Source organism: Nuphar pumila, chromosome 6, assembly GCF_984573655.1.
Source record: "Nuphar pumila chromosome 6, dmNupPumi1.hap1.1, whole genome shotgun sequence".
NCBI lineage: Eukaryota > Viridiplantae > Streptophyta > Magnoliopsida > Nymphaeales > Nymphaeaceae > Nuphar > Nuphar pumila.
In genome coordinates this window covers 3,135,971-3,158,602 of record NC_143254.1, presented here as the reverse complement: position 1 = coordinate 3,158,602, position 22,632 = coordinate 3,135,971, and the positions used below count along the sequence as shown (strand labels likewise).

Below are 22,632 nucleotides of genomic sequence, written 5' to 3'. Positions count from 1 at the left end.
AGCAGTAGGAAACAGAGGGCCAGTGCTAGGTCCAACACAGAAGTTGAATATAGATCAATGGCAACTGCTAGAGCCGAAGTAACATGGATTAAACACCTGTTGACAGAAGTAGGAGAATCCATATCTAGATGTATTCTCTTATGTAACAATCAAAGTACCATCAATATGTCGTTTAATCCTATCTACCACAGTCGTGCCAAGCATATTGAAATTGATCAACATTTTGTAAGACAGAAGGTCGAAGAGAAGGAAATTGAACCCGAATTCATTCAGACTGTTGATCAAGTTGCTGACTTGTTTACAAAAGGGCTTACCAAGGACCGATTTTGGATGTTAAAAGGCAAGTTGTTCATGGTTCAAAACCATACACAACTTGAGGGAGGATGAAAAGGAGTCGTCATTCACGACTGGGATTGGATCTCGAATCACAGACCCAACTCGAGTTTATTTAGTCACATGTTCATTAATGGCCTATTATAATTTTGCTTGTTGTGTAATGGGTATTTTTGTACCCTAATATTTGTACCAGTCTATATATAATGATAAGCCAAATACCGCAGACCTTAATTGGGGTTTTCTGCAGCCACCACGTTCTCTTTCTCTATTCTTTATTCGTTCTTGTGATTGAATGACAAAACCCATGATTTCTAACAAAAGGATACTTATTTTTCACCATCACCTAATTCAGCATCTGATAGTCAATACAAAGCCTCATGGATCCGTCCTTCTCGACAAAAAGGACTAGTGCACCACAAGGTGACATACTTGGTCTGATAAACCCCTTGTCAAGAAGCTCCTGCAACTGCTTCTTTAACTTCACGAGCTCAACGGGTGCCATACGATACAGCGCTCGTGACACCGGTGTTGTTCCAGGCATCAACTTGATCTCACGGTGAGGTGGTAAACCCGGTAAGTCCTCTGGAAATATGTTTGAAAACTCGTGATCCATGTCTAACTGCTTCAATGGTATCTCTTGGCTATCTGTAGCGGACACACTCGCCAAGAACATCATACACCCCTGCTTACAGTACTTCAAGATCTTCAATGTACATACGATCTTCACCGCGCCAACTGGCCTAGTCGCCTGAAAAAACAACAATGATAAATCGGGTCGCTCTAAGCACATCTTTATGCCTTGACAATAAAGAGTCGCGTTATGACGTGATAGTCAATTCATGCCCAAGATGACATCATAGAACGTCATCTCGAGTAAAATGAGATCAACTGACAACTTGTGTCCCTCAATAACTACTTAAACTGGGAATGTACTTAGCACATCGAGTAGACACACTCATCGGAGACATAACCTCTAATGTAGTTTCTAAGCTAGATGGTGCAATATCAAGCAATCCAGCAAAAGAAGAAGATATAGAGGAATGGGTTGCCCCCAAATCAAACATAACACGAGCAAGGTGATCAACAACTATGATAATACATTTGATTAGATCACTCTGATCGTTCTGCTCTGTGGTTGCGGCGGCGTACACCCGTCCATTAGTCTTCCTCTATGCATGTTGATGCAGAGGTCTCTGCTGCTATTACGTCTGTTGATGGATGCCTTGAGCTCCCAGCTTATTTGGGCTGCTTACGAGCTCCACCATTATCGTTGCCATCCGCCTTCTTGAACTGGCCTCCCTTAAATCGCTCTCACTCCTCATTCAGGATAAAAGTTGATTCAATCACATCACAGAACGTTGTAGGGCAGCTAGTCATCACCCAAGCTCGTAACCTCTCCTTGAGTCCCCTTACGAGCTTCGCTGCCCTAGCCTTGTTGTCAGCAAATAGATTGGGGTAACATCGCTCAAGGCTCTGAAATTTGGTGGTATAGTCCACCAAACTCATGTTCTCCTGAGTCAGCTCGAGGAACTCCCGCTGCATCCTTTCCCTGGTGAACGAAGGAAAGTAGACCTCCAAGAACTCGTCTTGGAAGGACTCCCATGGGATGGACTCCACTATGGCGCACTTCACCTTCCGAACAGTAACCCACCATTTCTTGACATCCTCCTTCAGACGGTAGGTGTCAAAATCAGTCTGCATGTCTTCTAGCAAGGGCAGGACATGGAAGGCACGCTCCATCTCCTTGACCCAGCTCTCGATGGCTTCAAGGTCGACCTTCCAGAAAAAACTTGGCAGATTCAACTTTAAGAACTTCTCATAGGTCACCACACAAGTGTTAGGGGTCACGACTGATGTGGGGTTCACGCATGGTGCAGGCTGAGCAGCCTGTGCCTAGATGTGCGTAGTAACTGTCTTAGCCAGACTGTTGAGGGCATTCATCAGAAAGTCCCTCTATTTCTGGCAGTTCTCAGCAGCGTTTGTGCAGCCACGAGTATACATCTAAAAATCAATTAAAATTACAATTTATCATTAAACTATACCCATAAATCAAACATACTCTCTTAAGATTGATCCCGCTAAAGAAACAGAATCACATCAAGCATGCAAATTAATCATAATATATTGATTTAATTATAATTGTCCATATTGCCAAAATAACGATCTTTATAATGTTAGGACGATAAGGAAATAAAAATTCACAAGATACTTCTTATGAGTGATGTGAAGACTACTTCTGGAGTGCGAGTTTGAGTTCATGGTGGTCATTCAAACTAGCTCTGATACCAACTCTTTAACGACCCTAAACCTACCCTTGAAAATTTTGTTGAAATTTTTTTTTACCAAATGAATAATTTTAAAATATTGTGAAAAGATATCTCACGGACCCGGGGCACATTACAGATTTAATATACTCAAACCAACATACATCTCACACATAGAATAAACCAAACCATGAATTCAAATTGAATTGAATTTAATAAAATAGTCATTATTCAGGGTTCAACAACTTCTCCCAAAACAATAAACTCCCAACTCTGTCAGAATCTGGGTCACCATATCATAACCCTCGCTCTCTCCAACAAGTCGATCCCTTCATCACTGAGCCGCAGTACCTGAAAAAGGTTTTTAAAAATGGGGTAAGAACCGAAGTTCTCGTACGAGACACTCTCGAAATCTAACAGTACAGAAATTCACATAAACCAAATAAAACATAATTTTAAGAGGGCTCTACAAACATTTCATATTCAGAACAAGCTTATGAGTTATGTTGGTTTGGATGCTTACCTAATCTTTTTCAATAAACCTCGGTTTAGTTCAAAGCCCTATCCTTATCCCGCCTATGCGCATGCCTCAAGCTCAAGTAAATAAGCTAATAGCAATCGCGCATTGTACTTATGATGGAAAGGTAGTTGTAGCTTCCGCCAAAGAGGAAGTGGATGATGATTGCTACTTCTGGTTCAATAGTTTCTTCCTCTTCAATATAAACAATTCAATTCAAACAACCATCCATCTCATGCTAAATTAAACGTTTTAGGGATGCATGAATCAAAGTAACATGCATGAATGGCTTTTTAATTTTAATTATCAGTATTGATTTTGCATGCATATCACTACTTAATGCACACAATTAAGTTCTCACTTGTATAAAACCTGTGGATACTCAAAACATGGCAAATTAGGCAGTTCTCAGTGGTATCTTAATACACAATTTGTATTTTATTTATTGGGTTCTACACATGTTCCTCGACCAATGTCAGGAATCATCACCATCAATTGGAACATTAAGAATTATCACTTAATGTCGAGACGACAAGAAAATCAATATTCATTGACGTCACATTGGAATCTTGAAAAAAACAATGCATACGATGTTTAGTATCCTCACAATCTCCAATGATTACCATTTGAGGTTCCCACCCTTTAAGAAAATTATTACATTGTTTGGTCTTTTTTACCATTCTTAATCAATTAAAAGTTCTTTACACATGAGCAGTTATGCAAATCATCATGCAATAACAGATTTGGGTCATTGCCCTATCAAATTCAACATTGTAATTAATTTAAAAGCAACACCAAAATAGTTTTGCAATACATTTACAATTTACTACTGCATGCATCAACACATGCTCCTGACCTCCAAAAGCCCATCGGTGGTTCTCATATAACCACTACATAATTTAATATAAATTAAATAGCACTGCAAATCTTACAGTGACAACAATCATCCGTAGACGAATACAATTTAGCATTCACAGTGCACCAAAGCATATTCATAGCTAGTAAATGAATGCAAGCTTTATCAAGTACATCGAATGTATCATATTGGCCTAGAATCCAAACTTTTTGAGACTGACCAATTTCAGCACTCATTAGGTTCGGATTCAATTAAATATCCATGACCGGCCAGTTTTTATAGTTCTAAAACAAAGCAGATTTTTTGAACAGCATAAGGAAAATTTCAGTTTTCCAAACACCCTTTCAAATCTGATTTCTGATCCATATAACAAAACAATTTACTCAAATTTAAGGAAGCAAATCTCATACATAAAAACAACCTCATGTATACAAAGCCACAACTACCATAATCAGATTTCTAAAGGCATGACAGACAAAACATTGAAATCAGATTTTAGACATAGTAAGCACATAATTGAATTTGTGCATACACCCTAGACTAAAACAGGAAATTAAACATGGTATGCATAACCAAATCATTGGATAAAGAATAAGATAACAAAAGATTTCAAAATGCATTGATTGCAGCATTTAGTATATATATATATATATATATATATATATATATATATATATATATACTGCTTGACCCGCCCAAACAGGATAGAGACAAGACTCGGTTTTGTTAATCTGAACCAGATTTGGGGCCAACAAAACTGATTCCCAACAATCAATACATCAACAAGGATAGAAAACATTCTGTGTGCGCCATCATTCCAATACGTGAACAGTCAAAATCTGAATATGCAACAGAAATAACAAGAATAACATTAAAGTACAATAACATAATCCAGGAAAAATATACCAGAACTTGATAATCTGGTTTGGTACATGCTCTCAACCGACCAACCAATACACATATTTCCTAAGAAGCCAGGTTCCTGGAGCAGTCCAAGAACCAGTGCATGTATATGTGCTGTCAAAAGAATTTTGAAGCATGATAAAGCTTAAATTTTCTGCATCTGACTCCATTTTAAAAATTGAATCATGTTCAATAAGACTTTAAGCATAATCATAAGTCATCTAACGCCGATACATGCTAATGGAGATGGTTCGTGAATATCGAATAGTATTTGAACCGCGAATACAAATCAATACCTTCTAAGTTTCATATATGTACATGACTTAACAGAAATAGTTTTAGTGTACTTGAACCAAAAACCAGTCATAACTGGCTTCACGACCAGGTTTGAAACTATGTCACATAGGTGCAGGTGCAGATACGGGTGCGGATGCGGCGCTTTAAAAAAACTTGGGTACAGGGGTGTGGGGAGGGTATATATATATATATATATATATATATATATATAGGGTATATATATAATTTTTAATAGTTTTAAGTTAGCACTACATGTATGTGTTGCATTTATTTATTTATATATAATATAAATAAAAATGGACTTTATTAGGGTTAACTGAATCTACTTTTGGATAGAAATGGACCTCAGTGTGGTGGACTTCACCTAACACAAAGGAAGTTGTGTCCAAGTGTCGCACCCGCCTGGGTGTGGGTGCGGTGCCCTGTTAGAAGAGTCCATGTGACATAGGTTTGAAAATATCTAAATCAAAACCCAATTTAAGAGGTTATAAATTCAATTCTAGCGTGAAACAAGAATAATCAGACTATATATATATATATAGTCCATTCCAAATATTCGGTTCTTCAGAATTAAGCAGTCATACAGAACTTTTTTTATTAAATCTACCCAGAAACGCAGATTTCCAAAACTGGCTTCGCAAAAAGGAACGCAGATTTTTATTTTAAACCTAAATCCATGGATCTCAGCCCAAAGGGTTCAAGATACATATTAGGATCCATCTAACTTCAGTCATATATATATATATATATATATATATATATATATATATATATATATATATATATATATATTATTGATTTAAAAAATCAATATATATTTATTTAACAAAAATTATATTTATTAAATATTATAATTAGACAAAATTGCGAGATATTACATTAGCGAATCCAAATACAAGGCACGGATATTCAAATATTTTGGAGACATGTTTTGCTCAACTGTTTCAAAGGAGACCACAATTCAAGCCATAAATGTTATAATTAGAAGTCAAACCTTAGGGTCAGACCTCAAAGCATATGGAATACCAGTAATGATCACAGCCCTCCCAGCATTGTCAGCAAAATCCAAGCCTTCACTGACCTGCACCATAATTCATAATTTTTTTCCAACATGAGAAAGCTCAAACGAGAACTGCATGTTCATGATGAGAGAGACAAATATTAGAGAAAAAGTTCAGGGAAGAATTCACTTTTAACTTTCAATCCAGATTAAAAGCTTTGATCTTTATGACTTCTATATTTTTGCTAAATTAAAAGTCAAAATTTTCACTTCAAAACATTTTTTTATGTTTTACCTTGTTGAAATTTAACCAAATTTAAGCGACATATTCAAAGAATCTGTATTGCCTTTTGTGTGTTCCTACCGGAAAAAAAAACAAAAAAATCAGCATCACAGGATATTGGATACCTTTAAAGAAAAGAAAACCCATTTTTCTTGCTGTCTAAGATGCTGAACTAGAAAATAAGTCTGGAAAGCGGAAAGTCCTTGACAAGAAAATTACGTTGAGAAATAAAAGCAGAAAAGGATGTTTGGCAAGTAGAAGGAACCAAAGGAAAAAGATTGAGCAAAGAAGACTCAACAGGTAACCTGGGGCCCTCAGAAAATTAGTGGTGCATAATGAGTCGAGCTACCTGAGCTTGGCACTGGCTCAGCTTGTTTAAGCTTGCTTCAGGCTCATTCATGAATATAACTGAGCTAAGTTTGAGCATAGGTCCAGGCTCATTTGTATAAATGAGCAAACCTGATCAACTCAATCAAGCTCGGTTAAGCTAGCTACTTAAACATTTACTTTAACATGCTGATATAGATCTTCTGTTGCGGAAAGGACAAAAAGGTAAATCCTACACTAACAGGTAGGGTGATGGGCCTCTTTGTAAGAGCTGGCAGTTTCAAATCCGTCCTCTCACAAGACGTTTTCAATTTTTTTTAGTTCAATCAGCTCAAGCCTAGTCGAGCCTGACTGGAGCTCACTCAAGCTTTGCTTGAACTGAGCTTGAACAAGGCTGTTCAATCTCAGCCCGTGTGCAGCAGACACAATAGGCATTAGGGGTTCTCCTAGCTGCTCAGATACCCATGTGTATATTTGGATGTACGTGCACGCTTGTGAATGTGTCCACTTCCGTGTTTTAGAGGTCAAAGTGATTCCCTTATAGTGGACTTTTTACTTTAGACTTGATGTTATCATACAACTATACAAGTTACAACAGAGAGTTATTGCAGAAAAACATAACCCTTCTAAAAGAAAAGATTGTGTCCATAATGTAACATTCAAATGCACAGGTCAAGAATAATTTTCATATGTATACAAACCTTGCCACGGCAAACAGCAAAAAACACTGCACCAGATGCAGAATTATCCTTCAACTTTGCCTTGTAATCCTGCATTTTCATCTTTGTGTTAACACTACCACACTTTTCATGACAATGAAAATAGATTTGAAAACAGAATGTTCTGGACATGACCTATAAGTCAATGAACCGAAAGGCAAGGTTATGAGAATATATAGATCCATAATCAGGAACCTCAATTGCATTTGGAAAAAGTGCAGATTGTCTGGGTTTTATAGATTTGAAAAACAGAATGTTCTGGACATGACCTATAAGTCAATGAACCAAAAGACAAGGTTATGAGAATATATAGATCCATAATCAGGCACCTCAATTGCATTTGGAAAAAGTGCAGATTGTCTGGGTTCTATGACAGGTTGCTTATGTCTAGAAATCCTTTCCCAGATTGTGATCGAATTCATGGAGCTTCCATGACTCTGTAATGAAATGCCAACAATTGATGTCAGAACCAAATTTTCAGTAGCTACATTACCATAGAAAACTCCAAGTCAAATTGGTTACCATGCTCTGCCAGCACTCGATGCATTTGTCCATGAGGTAGTAAGATGGAAAGAATACAAGAAGTCCCCCAGGAACAATTCGAGCAAAATTCACTGCAGTATACTCATTAAAAAGTTGGCTTATCAATTACTAATCAAGTTTGCACAAGAAAAAGCATTTACAAAAGCTGGAAACTCTTCCATGCACCAAAGTAAATGAGGATAATGACAACAAGAACAGCATCATCTCTATTGGACCAGTCACCAGTATTGGATTCAGCAATTTCTCAACAAGGGATTTTCTTGGGAGCTTTTAGAAGTGGTTTTTCTAGGGAATATCTCAGGAAAATCTTGGCATTTTAAAAAATGAAAAAAAAAATAAAGAACAAAACAAAAGAGAAGAAATAATAGGTTTAAGTAGTATTTATCTTATGAGACCTAGGTAAAATAAAAAATCAAAAACATATACTTAAAATATACAAAACTAAGATTTTTCTGAAAATATTATGATATTATCATGATATTATTGCAATATTTAGATTTCAGTGGCTGTTGCTGGAAAATGTTAAACATCATTGATATTTTCAAAATATCTGTAATACTATTGACTATGTCTTGAACAGTACAAGAGCATGACAGAGATGTACCAGGCAGTTGAACAGGAGTGGACTTGTATTGGGTACCGAATGGGCTTTGGATGCTAACCTGCAAAGGACCAGGTTTGGGCTGCATGTGCAGCCCAAAACCTGATAATGCCTGTGCAAGCCCAAACAGTGAGTCGATCAGGCTTGGATATGGGAAAAACTTCTCTTGAATAGCCCATCCAGAACCAACTTGAGCACGACTGGTTTTCCCATATGCATAAGCCCATGTGGGCCAGGTCCTGGGCCTGCGCCTGAACAGGTGATTGTCAGCAGGTAGGATCTTTTCCCCAGCCTGTTGGGCTCTAATGGCTCTGGCCCAATCAAATGTCCACTCCTACAGTTAACCAATTGTCCTCCTGGATTATCCTAATCTTTTAGGGCATGTTTCACTGAATAAGCAAAACTGGAAAAAGCCAATTTTCAATTATTAATATATAACACATACCTACTGCATTTCCCAGTTCTTGTTGATATTCTGGTGAGTCGCGATTTTGATAAGAGGAATTAAATGTGCAACCAGATGGACCAGCAGGTACAACTCCAACCCAAACTTGACTAGGTGAGATAACATGAGGATTCTCCAGTCTAACTGGAAATTGCCTGAGATGGCATACATGTCACCTCTAGAGAAATAAAGACTAAGGACATGTTTGTTTTGGTGACAGCTGTGATTTGTGATGAACTTTCACAGGTCAAAAGATTTCAACTGTCACAGTTGAGATTTCAGAGTCACAGGCTACACCTTTCATGTTTGTGTAGCTTGTCATTCCTCTGTTATTATGACCAAGAATCACAGATATCTGAGAAAGTTCAAGAATCACAGGGCACGGCAAACGTGTCCTAAGATATTTGATAGAACAAAGAAATACGAGAGCAATCTTATGAAAGACCAACTTACAGGTTGAGTTCCAGAGCAAAAGATTCTAGTGGAGACAACGTGCCAGATGTCAAAATAATCGAGCGAACACCTAGCTTAACAAACTCTTCCATGGCAATTCCAGGATTGAAACACCACCAGCTAAGCGTCCGGGACCTTGCACCTATAGAAAATAAATAAATAGCACAGTAACAAAACCCAAGAGTTTAAGAAATAGCATAAAATGACATCATGCAGGTTAGCTTTTTTTTTTTTTTTGATGGTGAAGATAGGGGATAGCCCCCATGGGATTCAAATCTGAGACCCTCATTTATGATGGTGTGACCTCACCATCGAGCATCGCAATCGACCCCTCCATCAAGGTGACCATGGCATTTACATAAACATGTAGAAGAGAACAAGTGTATAATAAAACAATAGAAACAGAGAGCATCAAAAACTCCTTCCAGTCATTCAGAAAAGGATCAACATTAACACAGTCAAAATGTAAAGGATGAGCTTCTTTAAAAGAGCTAGAGCCTACAGTATAGATGCATAAACATACAATGCTACAAGAACATGATTACTATCTAAAACTTTTGTAAAGGCATACAACTGCACAAAGAGCACTGAATCAAATATACCTATGAAAATGCATACTCTCTCTCTCTCTCTCTCTCTCTCTCTCTCTCTCTCTCTCTCTCTCTCTCTCTCTCTCTCTCTCTCTCTCTCTCTCTCTCTCTATATATATATATATATATATATATATATATATATATATATATACACACACACACACACACTATGTCACATGGGTGCGGCACTTTCAAAAACCTTGGGTGCAGGGGTGCGGCAGGGCAAAAATATAATATATATATATATATATATATATATATACCCTTACTGGGGGGTTGGGGGCTCCCCCGGCTTGACCCCTCCCCTGAAATCAGAGGGAGCAGGGTGGGGGGCGTGGCCCCTCCCCTGCCAAAAACAGGCAGGGGCTCGGTCCTTCCTCTGAAATCAGAGGGAGTAGGGTGGGGGTTTGGCCCCTCCCCTGCCGAAAACAGGGAGGGGCTCGGCTCCTCCCCTGAAATCAGAGGGAGCAGGGAAGGGGGCTTGGCCCCTCCCCTGAAATCAGAGGCAGCAGGGTGGGGGGCTCGGCCCCTCCCCTGGCGACCCAACAAGAGAGCGAGAGGGAGCAGGAGGGGCTCGACCCCTCCCCTGCTGACCCAACAAGAGAGCAAGAGGGAGCAAGGGGGCTCGGTCCCTCCCCTGCCGACCCAACAAGAGAGCGAGAGAGAGCGAGAGGGTACCTGCGACGAGGGAGAGGAGGAGGTGGCGTCGGGCTCCCCTGCGAGACATCGGGAGGAGAGGAGGCGAGCGAGAAAGCGAAGCTGCGCGGGAGAGGAGAGGAGAGGATTAGGGCAAAAAAAAAATTGCCCTAATCCTCTTTCGCAGCCCCTTTTGATCAGGCAACAGAAAAAAAAAATACGTTGAAAAATTGGACAAAAATGACCCAGGGTGCGTTGACCGCACCCAAGGTCGTGCTGACCGCACCGGGTGCCGCACGCGCACTCGTGTCGGGTCACATCGACGCGGGTGCGGCACCTACTTTGCCGAGTCCCCGTGACTTAGTGTGTGTGTGTGTGTGTGTATATATATATATATATAAAGAAGGTGGTAGCTTAACTGGGATTTGAAGGGTCTTTTCCCTGTTTTCCTTAAATATGGCCATACAGATGTGTTCTACATGCTTAATTTTATAGGAATTGACTCTTGGATCATCCAATTTTGATCCGCATGTAGGTTTTTACAAGGTTTAAAAATCAATGGTCTAAGATTTTTTCATAAATATTCAAGGCTTAAAATTCATGTTTTTTATCAAAAAAACATGATTCAAGCATCATTCCCTAGTAAATTGACCATGTTGAACACATCCATACGGTCAGATTTAAGGAAAATATGGAAAAACACCTTTAAAAACCCGGTTAGTTGGGCAGTTAGCTTGAAAAGTGGTTAGCATCTCTCTCTCTCTCTCTCTCTCTCTCTCTCTCTCTCTCTCTCTCTCTCTCTCTCTCTCTCTATATATATATATATATATATATATATATATATATATATATATATATATATATATATATATATGCTATTAGATTTCTGATGCTTTTTTTTTTGCAATTTCAACCCCATAGATGTGTTTCAGCATGATTGATTTACTAGAAATCGACACTCGGATCATACATTTTGGATGGAAAAAATGGTATTTGGAGCCTCAAAAAATTGTGAAAATTGTAGGCCGTTGATTTTTGAAACCTTATAAAAACCTATCCATGCATCAGAATCAAATGTTCCAAGAACTGATTTCTATAAAAATAAGTATATAGATCAAGTCTGTACGGTCAGAATTTAAAAAAAAACAAAAATCTAATAGCATGTTTCATTTAGCATCGTGCCCCTTTAGCACAGATGTATTACCCTATATATATATATATATATATATATATATATATATATATATATATATATATATATATATATATATATATATATATATATATATATATGTGGCGAAACATATGTTAATGGCACCATTACATATAAATGCCTTTGAATCTCCATGCGGAAGTTGTTTTGATCCAATCCGACCACATGGATGGATTTAACATGTTCAAATAGTGAGAACCGGCTTTTGAATCATGTTTTTCCAACCAAAAAACACGATTTTATGACCTGGGAATGTATCCCACATTATAGGCCATCAATTTTTTAAGCCTTATAAAAACCCTTCTATGTGTCATAATCGGACAAGTCGAGAGCCGATTCCCACTAAGTAAAACATGTAGATCACATTTGTAATGTTAGTTTCATGAAAAACAACCAAAAAAAGTGCGAAAAAAAAGAGGCATTTGTACCTCATGTAGCCATTACAAAATGTTACCATGTATATATAGACACACACATATATGTAGTGAGTGAGAGAGAGGTCTATGTTTGATGTGAGTCAAAAGAAAGAGAAAAGAGAGGGGAAAACAGAAGTCCAATACCACCACGTCTGTCGTGCACCTTAGGACACATACAGAAGCAGCTCAATGAAAACACAAAAGACTACTAAATGGATAAGAATACCTTTTAGAACTTCATTGCTACTTGTTTCAGATTCACGCACGTGAACCTGCATTCAACATGTGGTATGTAACTGCCACACCAATAACTATCGAACTAATTACAATACAAAAATTAAGAACAAAATAGTAGAAAATAAGCATCATTTTCAACATGGTGAAACAAATTTTAGCATTAACAAAACCAGAGATCGCAAGATTTTCCCAACTTACACGGTAATAAGCTGCATGACCTTGATCCCCATCTCTAAAGACAAGTTTAAGAAGGTCTCTCAGACTATCAAGCCTGCAAACACCATCCTTCTTTTGTTGTGCTACATTCGCAGCCAACTTCGCATCTAACATTAAGGAACAACTATCATTAAGAATGTCGAATCATTGACTCTCTCTCTCTCGCTCGCTATATATATAGGCTTATTTAAATTTAAACTAGTATGATAATGTTAGCAGTGTTCAATTGATTGAAATGACCAAAATACCCATGAAAGCAATGGCATTTTTTAAAGTACATATATACTTTTACGATAAAATGAGTGTTCTGTTTTAGAAGGAAACAAAAAGTCAACCACATTTTTTAAAAGTAATAATGCTTTACTTTAATCATTTGAATTTAAAAAGTTAAAGTGACACTTTTCTACAAAAGGTTAACCATATTCTTTAAAAGTAATAAGTGTACTTTAATAATTTGAACCTGAAAAGTGAAAGTGACTTTGTTCTATAAAAAAGTAATTATACATGCCATTGTTTTTATAGGTGTTTTGGTCATTTCAATGAATTGGCATTGCAAAGATTAACATAATTAGTTTACAGTTAGATAAACCCAAACATATGCACATTAATACATACATAATACATACCTACATAAACATATCATATATGTATATATATTTGGGTTAATATCGGGTGCTATTGAAGGCATAGAACTATTGAGTACAAATATTATGTTTATATTTTTTAGATTTTTTTATCAGGCCTTATGGATGTGATCTACAAGGTTTGCTTAGTAGAAAATGAGTTTTAAATCATGTTATTGGGACATGTAAACAGGTTTTTAAGGGCTTCAAAAATCAATGGACGACAATGCACAAAAATTTCACGACTCAAAAAATCCATATTTTTAGATTGAACTAACATGATCCAAAGTTTGATCCTTAGCAAAGAAACCATGTTGAACACATTTATGTGGTCAAGTTGAGTCAATAAAGCTTGAACCTATGATTTTCAGCTTAATAGTTTTGTGCCTTCAATAGAACCAAATATTAACCCTACACACCCGTGTGTGTATATATATATATATATATATATATATATATATATATATATATATATATATATATATACACACACACACAATAGTTTTGCCAAGAATTTCCTACTAGTACAATTTCTCCTAGGTTAATCATTCAACTCATAAAAACTTGAAAAAATAAGAGAGAGAAGTTGATCCTTCCAGAACTATATAGGAACAGAAAATATCAAAAATCAAAAACTGACATCGTGTAGCATTTTTCTTAAATTAGCAAAACCTAAAGACAGCAAAATATCATTGTACATGTGTGTGCATGAAAGCTCACCATCCTCAAGAAGCATTTCCGCTTGGTCGATCGTATCAATAAGCATATTTGATGTTTCATAGGTAATGTTAAGATTCCCAAGAAACTCATAAATATATGACCCAGGTTGAGTAAAACCGAACTCCCTTGACTGAACAGGCAATTCCGTTATCTGCTTCTCCAGCTTAAGCAGAAGAGCTACAGGAATTTTATGACGAGTCAGATAAAATCAAATTTATTAGAACCAATCTTGAATGGAAGTATTAAGAGGATGTCCTATGTTTCATTTTTACAATATCAACACAAGTCAATAGATATTAAATGAAAATTGATCAGCTAATATTTGCAAAGATAATCATAATAGTACACATGTATGACATTGAACACTGAAAACATTAACGTTCATTTAGATTCCAAGAGGATACTGGAACACCTACCCTTAAGGATAGCAAAGTTCTCTGGGTCTGAATCTTTGTCATCAAGCTTTTCTATCGACCTTCTTGAAAGAGAAAGTTCCACGCATTCTTTTGCTTCAGAAATGCATGCAGAAAGATGACTTGAGGTCAAATCAAAGGAGGCTGCATCTGCACAAATGCTTTCCTGCATTACAACAATATAGCATGCTTAACGTAGAAAGACTCTAACACCTTAATTTCCAGCAATTGAAAAAAAGAATCTTTCTTAGTAGAGCTAAATTATTAAAGGTACAAAAGAAATAAGGCAAAGAAAACAGTACAAAGGGTAGCAAAAACAGAAAATAAAACATATAATGGTGATTTATAAGATCCATCTTTCAACTCCTTAGAACAAATTCCAAAAGGCATATGCATGTCCTTCAAGCAAGCTTATCAATATAATCAAGGACTAAAAGCATCACAAGGAACTGATCATAACAAGAAGGAACAACAGTACTTTTTCGGTTATAACGATGGACCAAGTAATTCCATCTCTTGAAATTAAAGGACACAGAACTGCTTATTTTTAGCACATAATTGTCCACAACCTTTTTGCCAGCAAAGGGACTTGAAAAAGAAAAAAAGTCAAGATTATGATGCAGAATTACCAAATTGTGAGCTTCATCAAATATAAATACTGTATTCACCCACTGAATACCGGTGAGGGAGCGCCTGTTCCCAGGATCAATAAGGTAATTATAAGGGGCAAACACAATGTCAACAGCTTTGTGAAGCTCTCGTGACAAATAATATGGGCATCTGAAACAGCAGATTAGAGGTTATCCACAGAAAAGCAAGCAGGACATATTTCACCAAAAGAAAGATGATGTGATCATGCATTATTTTGTTTGCAGTGAGGTTGCACTGAAACAATATATAGCTGAGTGCTGCAGTATACTAACTATTGAAGGCATCATGGACAAGGATAAAGATGCATCAAAGAAACCTACGGCCCATTAGTTCTTCCGATGTTGACCAAATCCTCTATGTCAAAAGGTTCATCTCCAAGATCAGGATTATTCTTCATATAATCTGCATAAAACCATCTTCAACATGTGAAAAGTACAAAAACATAACAAATAAAGCCAGAAATACTATGCAATTTTAAAGTGAAAAATCTAAAGGTGCATACCCTTCATATCTCAAGTGAATATCTTAGAACTTCAAACTAAAAACCTGGACAGGGTAATAATGAATTCATAGTACAACTGTTTTAGAGTATTATTAACTTGTATAGCTGTTTATATATATATATATATATATATATATATATATATATATATATATATATATATATATATATATATATATATATATATATATATATATATGTGTGTGTGTATATATATTCCCTATCGATTTTTATGTATTTTTCTTTCTCTTTATAATAGGTCATGCCATTAGGGGCATTTTTGTTTTTTCCGTTTCCTGTAATACGTCGTGCGGTTGAAGGGAAAGTTTTATAGGACGACTATTAGGTCCGCTTTACTATATGGTACGGAATGTTGGGCTGCCAAGAGACAACATATTCAAAAAATGAGTGTAGCTGAGATGCGTATGCTTAGATGGATGTGTGGAAATACAATAAAAGATAAGATTCAGAACGAGCACATACGTAAGAAGGTAGGCGTTGTACCCATTGAAAATAAGATGAGAGAGAATCGTTTACGATGGTTTGGACATATTCGGCAAAGGCCTAATGATGCTCCAGTTAGAAGGATGGAGAAATGGGAAAATATATTAGTTAAAAGAGGTTGGGGTAGACCTAGGAAGACATGGATGGAGATGATAGGAAAGGATATGAATGCTTTGAACCTCACCAAGGACATTGTAAAAACCAAAAAAAAAATCGCTAATAAATTTTGTTTATATTACGAAATATTACAAAATATGCAATTTGGGCTTCAGATCCACATTTCGGATCTAGGACCCATAAAGTGGTCTTTATATCCACAATTATAATAAAACTAATAATAAAAATATAAATAATAAATATTTAAAGCAAATAAATACATATATATATGTATATATAAACCTAATACGAGGATCCACAGTTGGATCCATATGGTAGGGGTAAAGCACGAACCCCACTCGGGGTCAGTTACCGGGTCTCGGGTCCGGACCCGGGCCACACCCGACGTAACGGGTATAAGAGGAAATAAAAGGGGCAACCCGATAAGGGTTGCCCGATAAATCTGAAACAGAAACAAGAAAGGGGCAGAGGGGGGGGTTACGCAGGGCGTAACCGACCCCGTGCCTCTCGGCAAGAGGGGAGGGGGTTAGCCGATAAAGGGGGAGTGGAGAGGGGGTCTTGCCCTCTTCACTCGGTCTCTCTATCTCTATCTCTCTCTCTGTCTGTGTGCGCAAGAGGGAGAAAAGGGTTCCGATCGCCGGCAAACCTGCGGCAAACAGCAGCCGAGTCTACCTGCCACGGTTGCAGTGAGGAGCGACACCAGCAGCTCTGCCTTTGCGTCTCCAGCCTTCGATCGCCGGAAAAATTGTCGGACAAGGTACGGTGCTTCTCTAGAATCTAGGCGAGGGATCGAATGCGGGTTCGATCTCGTGTAATCCTTTGAGATGAGGGTCCATGGGAACCCTGTTTGCGTAATGCAGGAACTACCTGTATTCTTTTTCTGTGTTTTTATGGTTTTTCAAAAAGAATCGATTTCCTCTTTGTTGAGACCACAGTTTTTGTTTAAATTGATTTCATTGTTTCAAATTGGGCATCGTATTCTTGAGATTTTGTTCTTGGGTTTGGAATCGTGTTCTTGGATTAGATCCACATTCATTTACTGAAAGGGGGATTCGGCTGCCATGATCAAAATGAAATAAAATTTGGGGGTTTCGATCTTGGAACCGATAACTCGAATCTAGGTTGTTTTGAATTCTGTTTAGGTATACAACTTAGGGCATGGGGTTTCTTTATCGTAAATATGCATAGGATGAGAAAAAGAAAGGTGAAATCTGAAGTTGGAGGTTCTTGAATGATTTTTAACCCTAGTTGGTAGTAGGTTGGCAGAATACAACTTAATGGTGGAATTTTTGTTAGCTGAATCGTTTAAGTCTATTTCATGTAAGATGTCCGGAGTAGGGTTTATAGAACCCCATCTATGTAAATCTTTAAATCATTGGGTCGTTGATATCAATTTACAGACTTGTTGCTACTAGTTATTTCGGGGTTGATTTATTACCTGCCTTTCCTATTACTGTTTGTTTAAGCACCCACTGTTATTTCGGGACATAGTGTCTAGGCCTGAAATTTGAAAAGGGGAGAAAAGAGACTGCGTGATGATCTGCATATAGGCAATTTCTTGTTAATTGATTTCCTTTAAAGTTTGAAATTTTGCTATCCTCAAAATGAAACACTGATGTGTATACCGAAACAGGGGATAGATGTGTTGGCGATGCATCCCCATACCATGTTTGAATTAGACCTAAAGTCAGTATGTGTTCCAACTGACTATGTATATATATATATATGTATATATATATATATATCTTGGTTACTATTGACAGGGCTGATTTCCATACATTTTCGTAGTCATCTGAATGATGTAAATCTGATTTCCTATTTTCATAAATGGATATACACAATCCTAAACAGTTAAAACATGAATAGTGTGATACACTTCTGCTAGGTACATGAATTATTAAGGTCCGACAGGATCTTGCATGTGTTACCTAATGTTTTGCTTTAGGTTGCTTATTAGCATAATCGATGGTGCTTGCTGGACAGCCAACTCCAGTTGATCCAGTTGGCTGGGCTGGTTGACTGGCTCAGTCGACTGGACTGAATGAACTGAGTGAACTGAATGGACTAATTTTCTTTTAGCTAGGAGGTTGGCGGGTCCGGGATTGGTAAGCCCGACCAACTTACCTAGCATATGTCAAAGCTTACATTTCTGCTCGGTAATTGGTAAATGTTATTTTTGAATTACATGATATCGGTTGTACAATTATGCATGTGAGCATGACTCAGTTATTGGTTTTCTTTTTTAGCATGTATGCTTGATGAATATGTGAAATGGTACATGTACACTCACACACTCAAAGAAACCATGGATTGGTTAATACCCGTATGTGATGTAAGTAACACACACATAGTAAAAATGCATATGAATGAGTAATGACATGCATATGTTTGGGTTTATGATTACATGAGTGCACATACTTTTGGCACTTTGGCCCAGTGTTATGAATGAAACACTATTTTGGTTTTATTACGTGGTGCATCGATGGCCTAAATGGACCATCATCGGCCTGAAGAGTCGTGGGTTTGGTTTCCTTTAACATATGTTTTTAACTGCATCACTTAAACCACATAAGATGGTTTGGCACATTACTACACTGTTCTAGTTGTTTATACGGGCTGAAGTTCCGTAAAGGTCCCCGCAAGGGAGGATGCGGGTTTTCACTTTACTTTTGCATATGGTGTTGCAAACTTAAAGAATTAATTATAATAAAAATATAATGAATAAGAACAGTGTAATATACTTTCTGGAATATCTCATTTAGAGTATGAGAATCATAGAGATCCGGTCTTGGGGAGACTGTGAGGATACAAAAACTCCGTGTGTTGTAATTTTGTCTTCTGAACCCGATATTGAGGTTCTTTCTCCTGGCCATGGTTTTAGGGAGAGTCTGTCACTTTACCCGGGAGTAGTGTGTTTGACACAGTTGTTGTTTATGGTACCAAAGAAGTGGCACATGTGGGCATGGGGTGTCCCTTGTGTCCCCGACATTAGATGTGGAGGTCTAATGTTCCGAAGATTATTCGGTCGAGGGCTAAGTTGGAACCCAGTAATAAAATACAAATTGTGTGTTAAGCTACCCTGGGAACCTACTTGACCTCGAGGATTTTACCCGCTTGGTGTATTCGCGGGCAACGGTAATTAAAAAGATGAACTTAAAGTTGTGTGCATTTAATAGGGCATGCATATGGAAAGATGGAACTTAAATGAAAGATAACAAAAAGGAATCATGCATTGCACATAATCATGCAATTTCCTGCTATGCACTAGATCATGCATAATTGAATTATTCTATAAATCATGATAGAATGGTGGGTGTATGTTATTTACTTCCTAAGAAGCATGCTGAAAGATCTTATTATTTAGTTTTTGTCTATGCTCATGTCTTACTTTTCTTTCTGCTTAGCATATGTAACTGGTTGCATGAATGGTTATTTAGATTCTGCATATTTTTATATCTGCACTCACTCAAATCATTACATGAAATCTTATCCATGTTCTGTCTCACCTGGGTTCTTTAGAAGTAGTTGTGCTCAGAATTTCGGTTCTGACACCCTACTTTGTTGGTTTTTCACAAGATATGGTGAACAGTGAGGTTGGACTAGCTACTGGGGATGGATGAGAGTCATACTTGGGCTTGTCAGCTTCAGCAGGGGACAGAGTGGCTCTTTCTTTTGTTCTAGTTCTTCTTGCTTTTTCAGTTGTTACTTTACTTTCAGTCGAATAAAACATTGTCTCTACAATTTACTCTTACTAATAAATAAAGAAATTGTTTTGGTTCTTATGGATGATAGTTACAAGTTCGTTTGTAGTGTTTGGGCTATCCAATGGAAATTGGAACTGTGAGGACCCCGGATCTCTGGAAAAGTTTCCGCATTGGAAAAAAAATATTCTGCATTTTTAAAGTGTATATATTGGGGTCGTTACAGACATGGCATTGGATAGAAATGATTGGAGGAGAAGGATTAATGTGGAAGACCCAGAATGATTTTCTTTTTTGGTTCATATCGCTGACCCCAATTGTTTTGGGATGAAGGCGTAGTTGTTGTTGTTGTATTGGAACCTGTTCTAGCGGTTGAGACTAGTCAAACTAGCGGTTGGGCTAGTCCAACGCTAGTCAAACTAGTCGTTGGACTTGTAATAAAATGTGGTCAACACAAACAAGTGCCTCTTATGGGCAAGAACAACATAAACAAATATTAAAAAATAAGTATTTTCGGATTCCAGAGCGGGAGCATTCTACTCTTGATCGTTGACCGAGGCCTTCGTCAACTTGCTTCATTTGCCCACTGATCTCAGGATCAGCTCGTTGCTTGTCCGTTGCTCTGCAGGGCAGCTCATTGTTTGTCCGCTGATCTGCGGATCAGCTCGTTGTTTGCCCGTTGCTTTGCGGAGCAGCTCGTTGTTTGCCCGCTTATCTGCGGATAAGCTCATTGTTGCCCGCTGATCTTACGATCAGCTCGTTTAGCAACAAGCTACAAACAACGAGCAACAAGCAGCAGAGGAATTAATTCTTTAATTTCAAAGCGGAAGCCATAATCGCTGACTCAGGGATCGCACATTCGTCAGCTTGCTTAGGCTTGCCCGCTGCTCTGTGGAGCAGCTCGTTGTTTTCCCGCTAATCTGAGGATCAGCTCGTTATAGTTGTCGGGAGTGTAATAGTGTTTATTTCTCCATGATTTTTTCAAATCGATAAATATAATTTTTAATTATATATTTATTTAAAAATGATCAAATCAAGGAAAAATAGTTAATTTTATAGATGACATCAGCTGGGTCTGGGCATGGCCGAGAGCCCACTAACAAGACCTAGTTGAGATAATTATGATTTAAGAAAAAAAATTAACTTTTAAATTTAAGCAAAATTCAGGTTAAATTCGGAAGCAAAATTTAGGTATGAACACCGTTAGATCCGCCTCGGAATACTGATCACATTGGCGACCTTTTTTTCCGAAATCGGATTATGGTTTGCTCAAAAATTGTATTTTTCAAAAATGACCCACCTCTATTTTTGACATTTTTCTGGATTGGATCTTGTTTCATTTGATCCAAGTTAATATGAATCTGGACCCAATCCAGGATCCATATTGACCAGAATCTGGTCCAGGTAGGATCCATGTGGATTTGGATATGAATTTTGATTGTGGATCCAGATTTGGACCTGAAATCCATCCATGGTTATTTTAAAACTTTAAAAACAACCTTTAGTTTAAATAAGATGAGGTAGAGTTCTACCTGGGGTAGAACTCTACCCCATAAGGCTTTCCAGAGGGGGGGCGACAACCTCTGAAATATTCTTTTGAGTAATTAATTAAATAATAAAAATAATTAAGTAATTAATTAAAAAAGAGAGAGATAAGATATAGAAGAGGTAAACTTTTAAAGTGATCAAGGCAACTCATAATAAGTTTCTGAGAAAAGTTTTGAGCTAATTACTAGGTTGAACAAAATATATGCATGATTTCATTTATTAACCTTTGTCTTGGCAAAATTTGCAATTTTACCGTATCACAAAAAGTCTTAACCTGCGACTATTAGAATATCTTTTCGCTATCCTCTACTTGTTCGGTCATAGTGGCATAAACACGACCACACTTCTCTTATCGTGACCTTATTTAAGATGTCATTCTTTCACAAAATGACCCACCTCACCACAAAAGATGCAGTCATTAAGATCCCAGGGGCATATTTGACCCAGGTGAGCTTGATAGCATTCCATTTGGTTATCATGTTGTCCTAGATGAGTACTTTCGCAAGCCACCCTATAAAAACCAAATAGATTTAAGACGAGGTTTTAAAGTTTATATGAAAAGGAAAATTTCAAAGAAACCCTTGTACCAAATTACAAAAATCTTTAGGAGCAAAATGTCAGGAAAAGAGTCGTGTCTTGACATCATCATGTCATCGTGTCATTGCTTGCCATTTCGACCTAATCATCATCAGTACCCATGAAATGGGTCAAATTGATAAAAATATGGTAGGTGCATAGATATAACAATTCAGAACAAGCCTAACATATATGTTGTTCCTTTCGTGATGTGCAAGTCAAAATAAGTAAATTGAACAAAATGACTTTGTTTCGATATTAACTGTCTTGAGGGTACGCACAGGAAAAACGTAAAAACAACTAAGACTGCCCAAGGATTTATTATGCTATGTATTTTTATACTCCGGAAAACTAACTGAGTTTGCTCTTAAAGGCACAGGCAAAGACCGAGAGAGAATTTCCCAGAGGCCACTCGTTCAAAG

General features: G+C 37.4%; 1 protein-coding gene across 1 annotated transcript in view; it reads right to left on the bottom strand.

The window, feature by feature from the left end:
• Positions 1–22,632, bottom strand: part of LOC149833670 (RAD3-like DNA-binding helicase protein) — a 147,350-nt gene that overhangs the window by 96,359 nt on the left and 28,359 nt on the right. Inside the window, exons 4-15 of the mRNA XM_090009195.1 lie at positions 15,583–15,664; positions 15,241–15,391; positions 14,615–14,777; positions 14,199–14,375; positions 12,838–12,938; positions 12,629–12,674; positions 9,545–9,686; positions 9,092–9,246; positions 8,025–8,116; positions 7,832–7,939; positions 7,485–7,553; positions 6,168–6,254 (exon numbers count right to left, since the gene is read on the bottom strand). Of these exons, the coding sequence (XP_089865321.1) occupies positions 6,168–6,254; positions 7,485–7,553; positions 7,832–7,939; positions 8,025–8,116; positions 9,092–9,246; positions 9,545–9,686; positions 12,629–12,674; positions 12,838–12,938; positions 14,199–14,375; positions 14,615–14,777; positions 15,241–15,391; positions 15,583–15,664 (1,373 nt within the window). The remainder of the gene's footprint in view (positions 1–6,167; positions 6,255–7,484; positions 7,554–7,831; positions 7,940–8,024; positions 8,117–9,091; positions 9,247–9,544; positions 9,687–12,628; positions 12,675–12,837; positions 12,939–14,198; positions 14,376–14,614; positions 14,778–15,240; positions 15,392–15,582; positions 15,665–22,632) is intronic.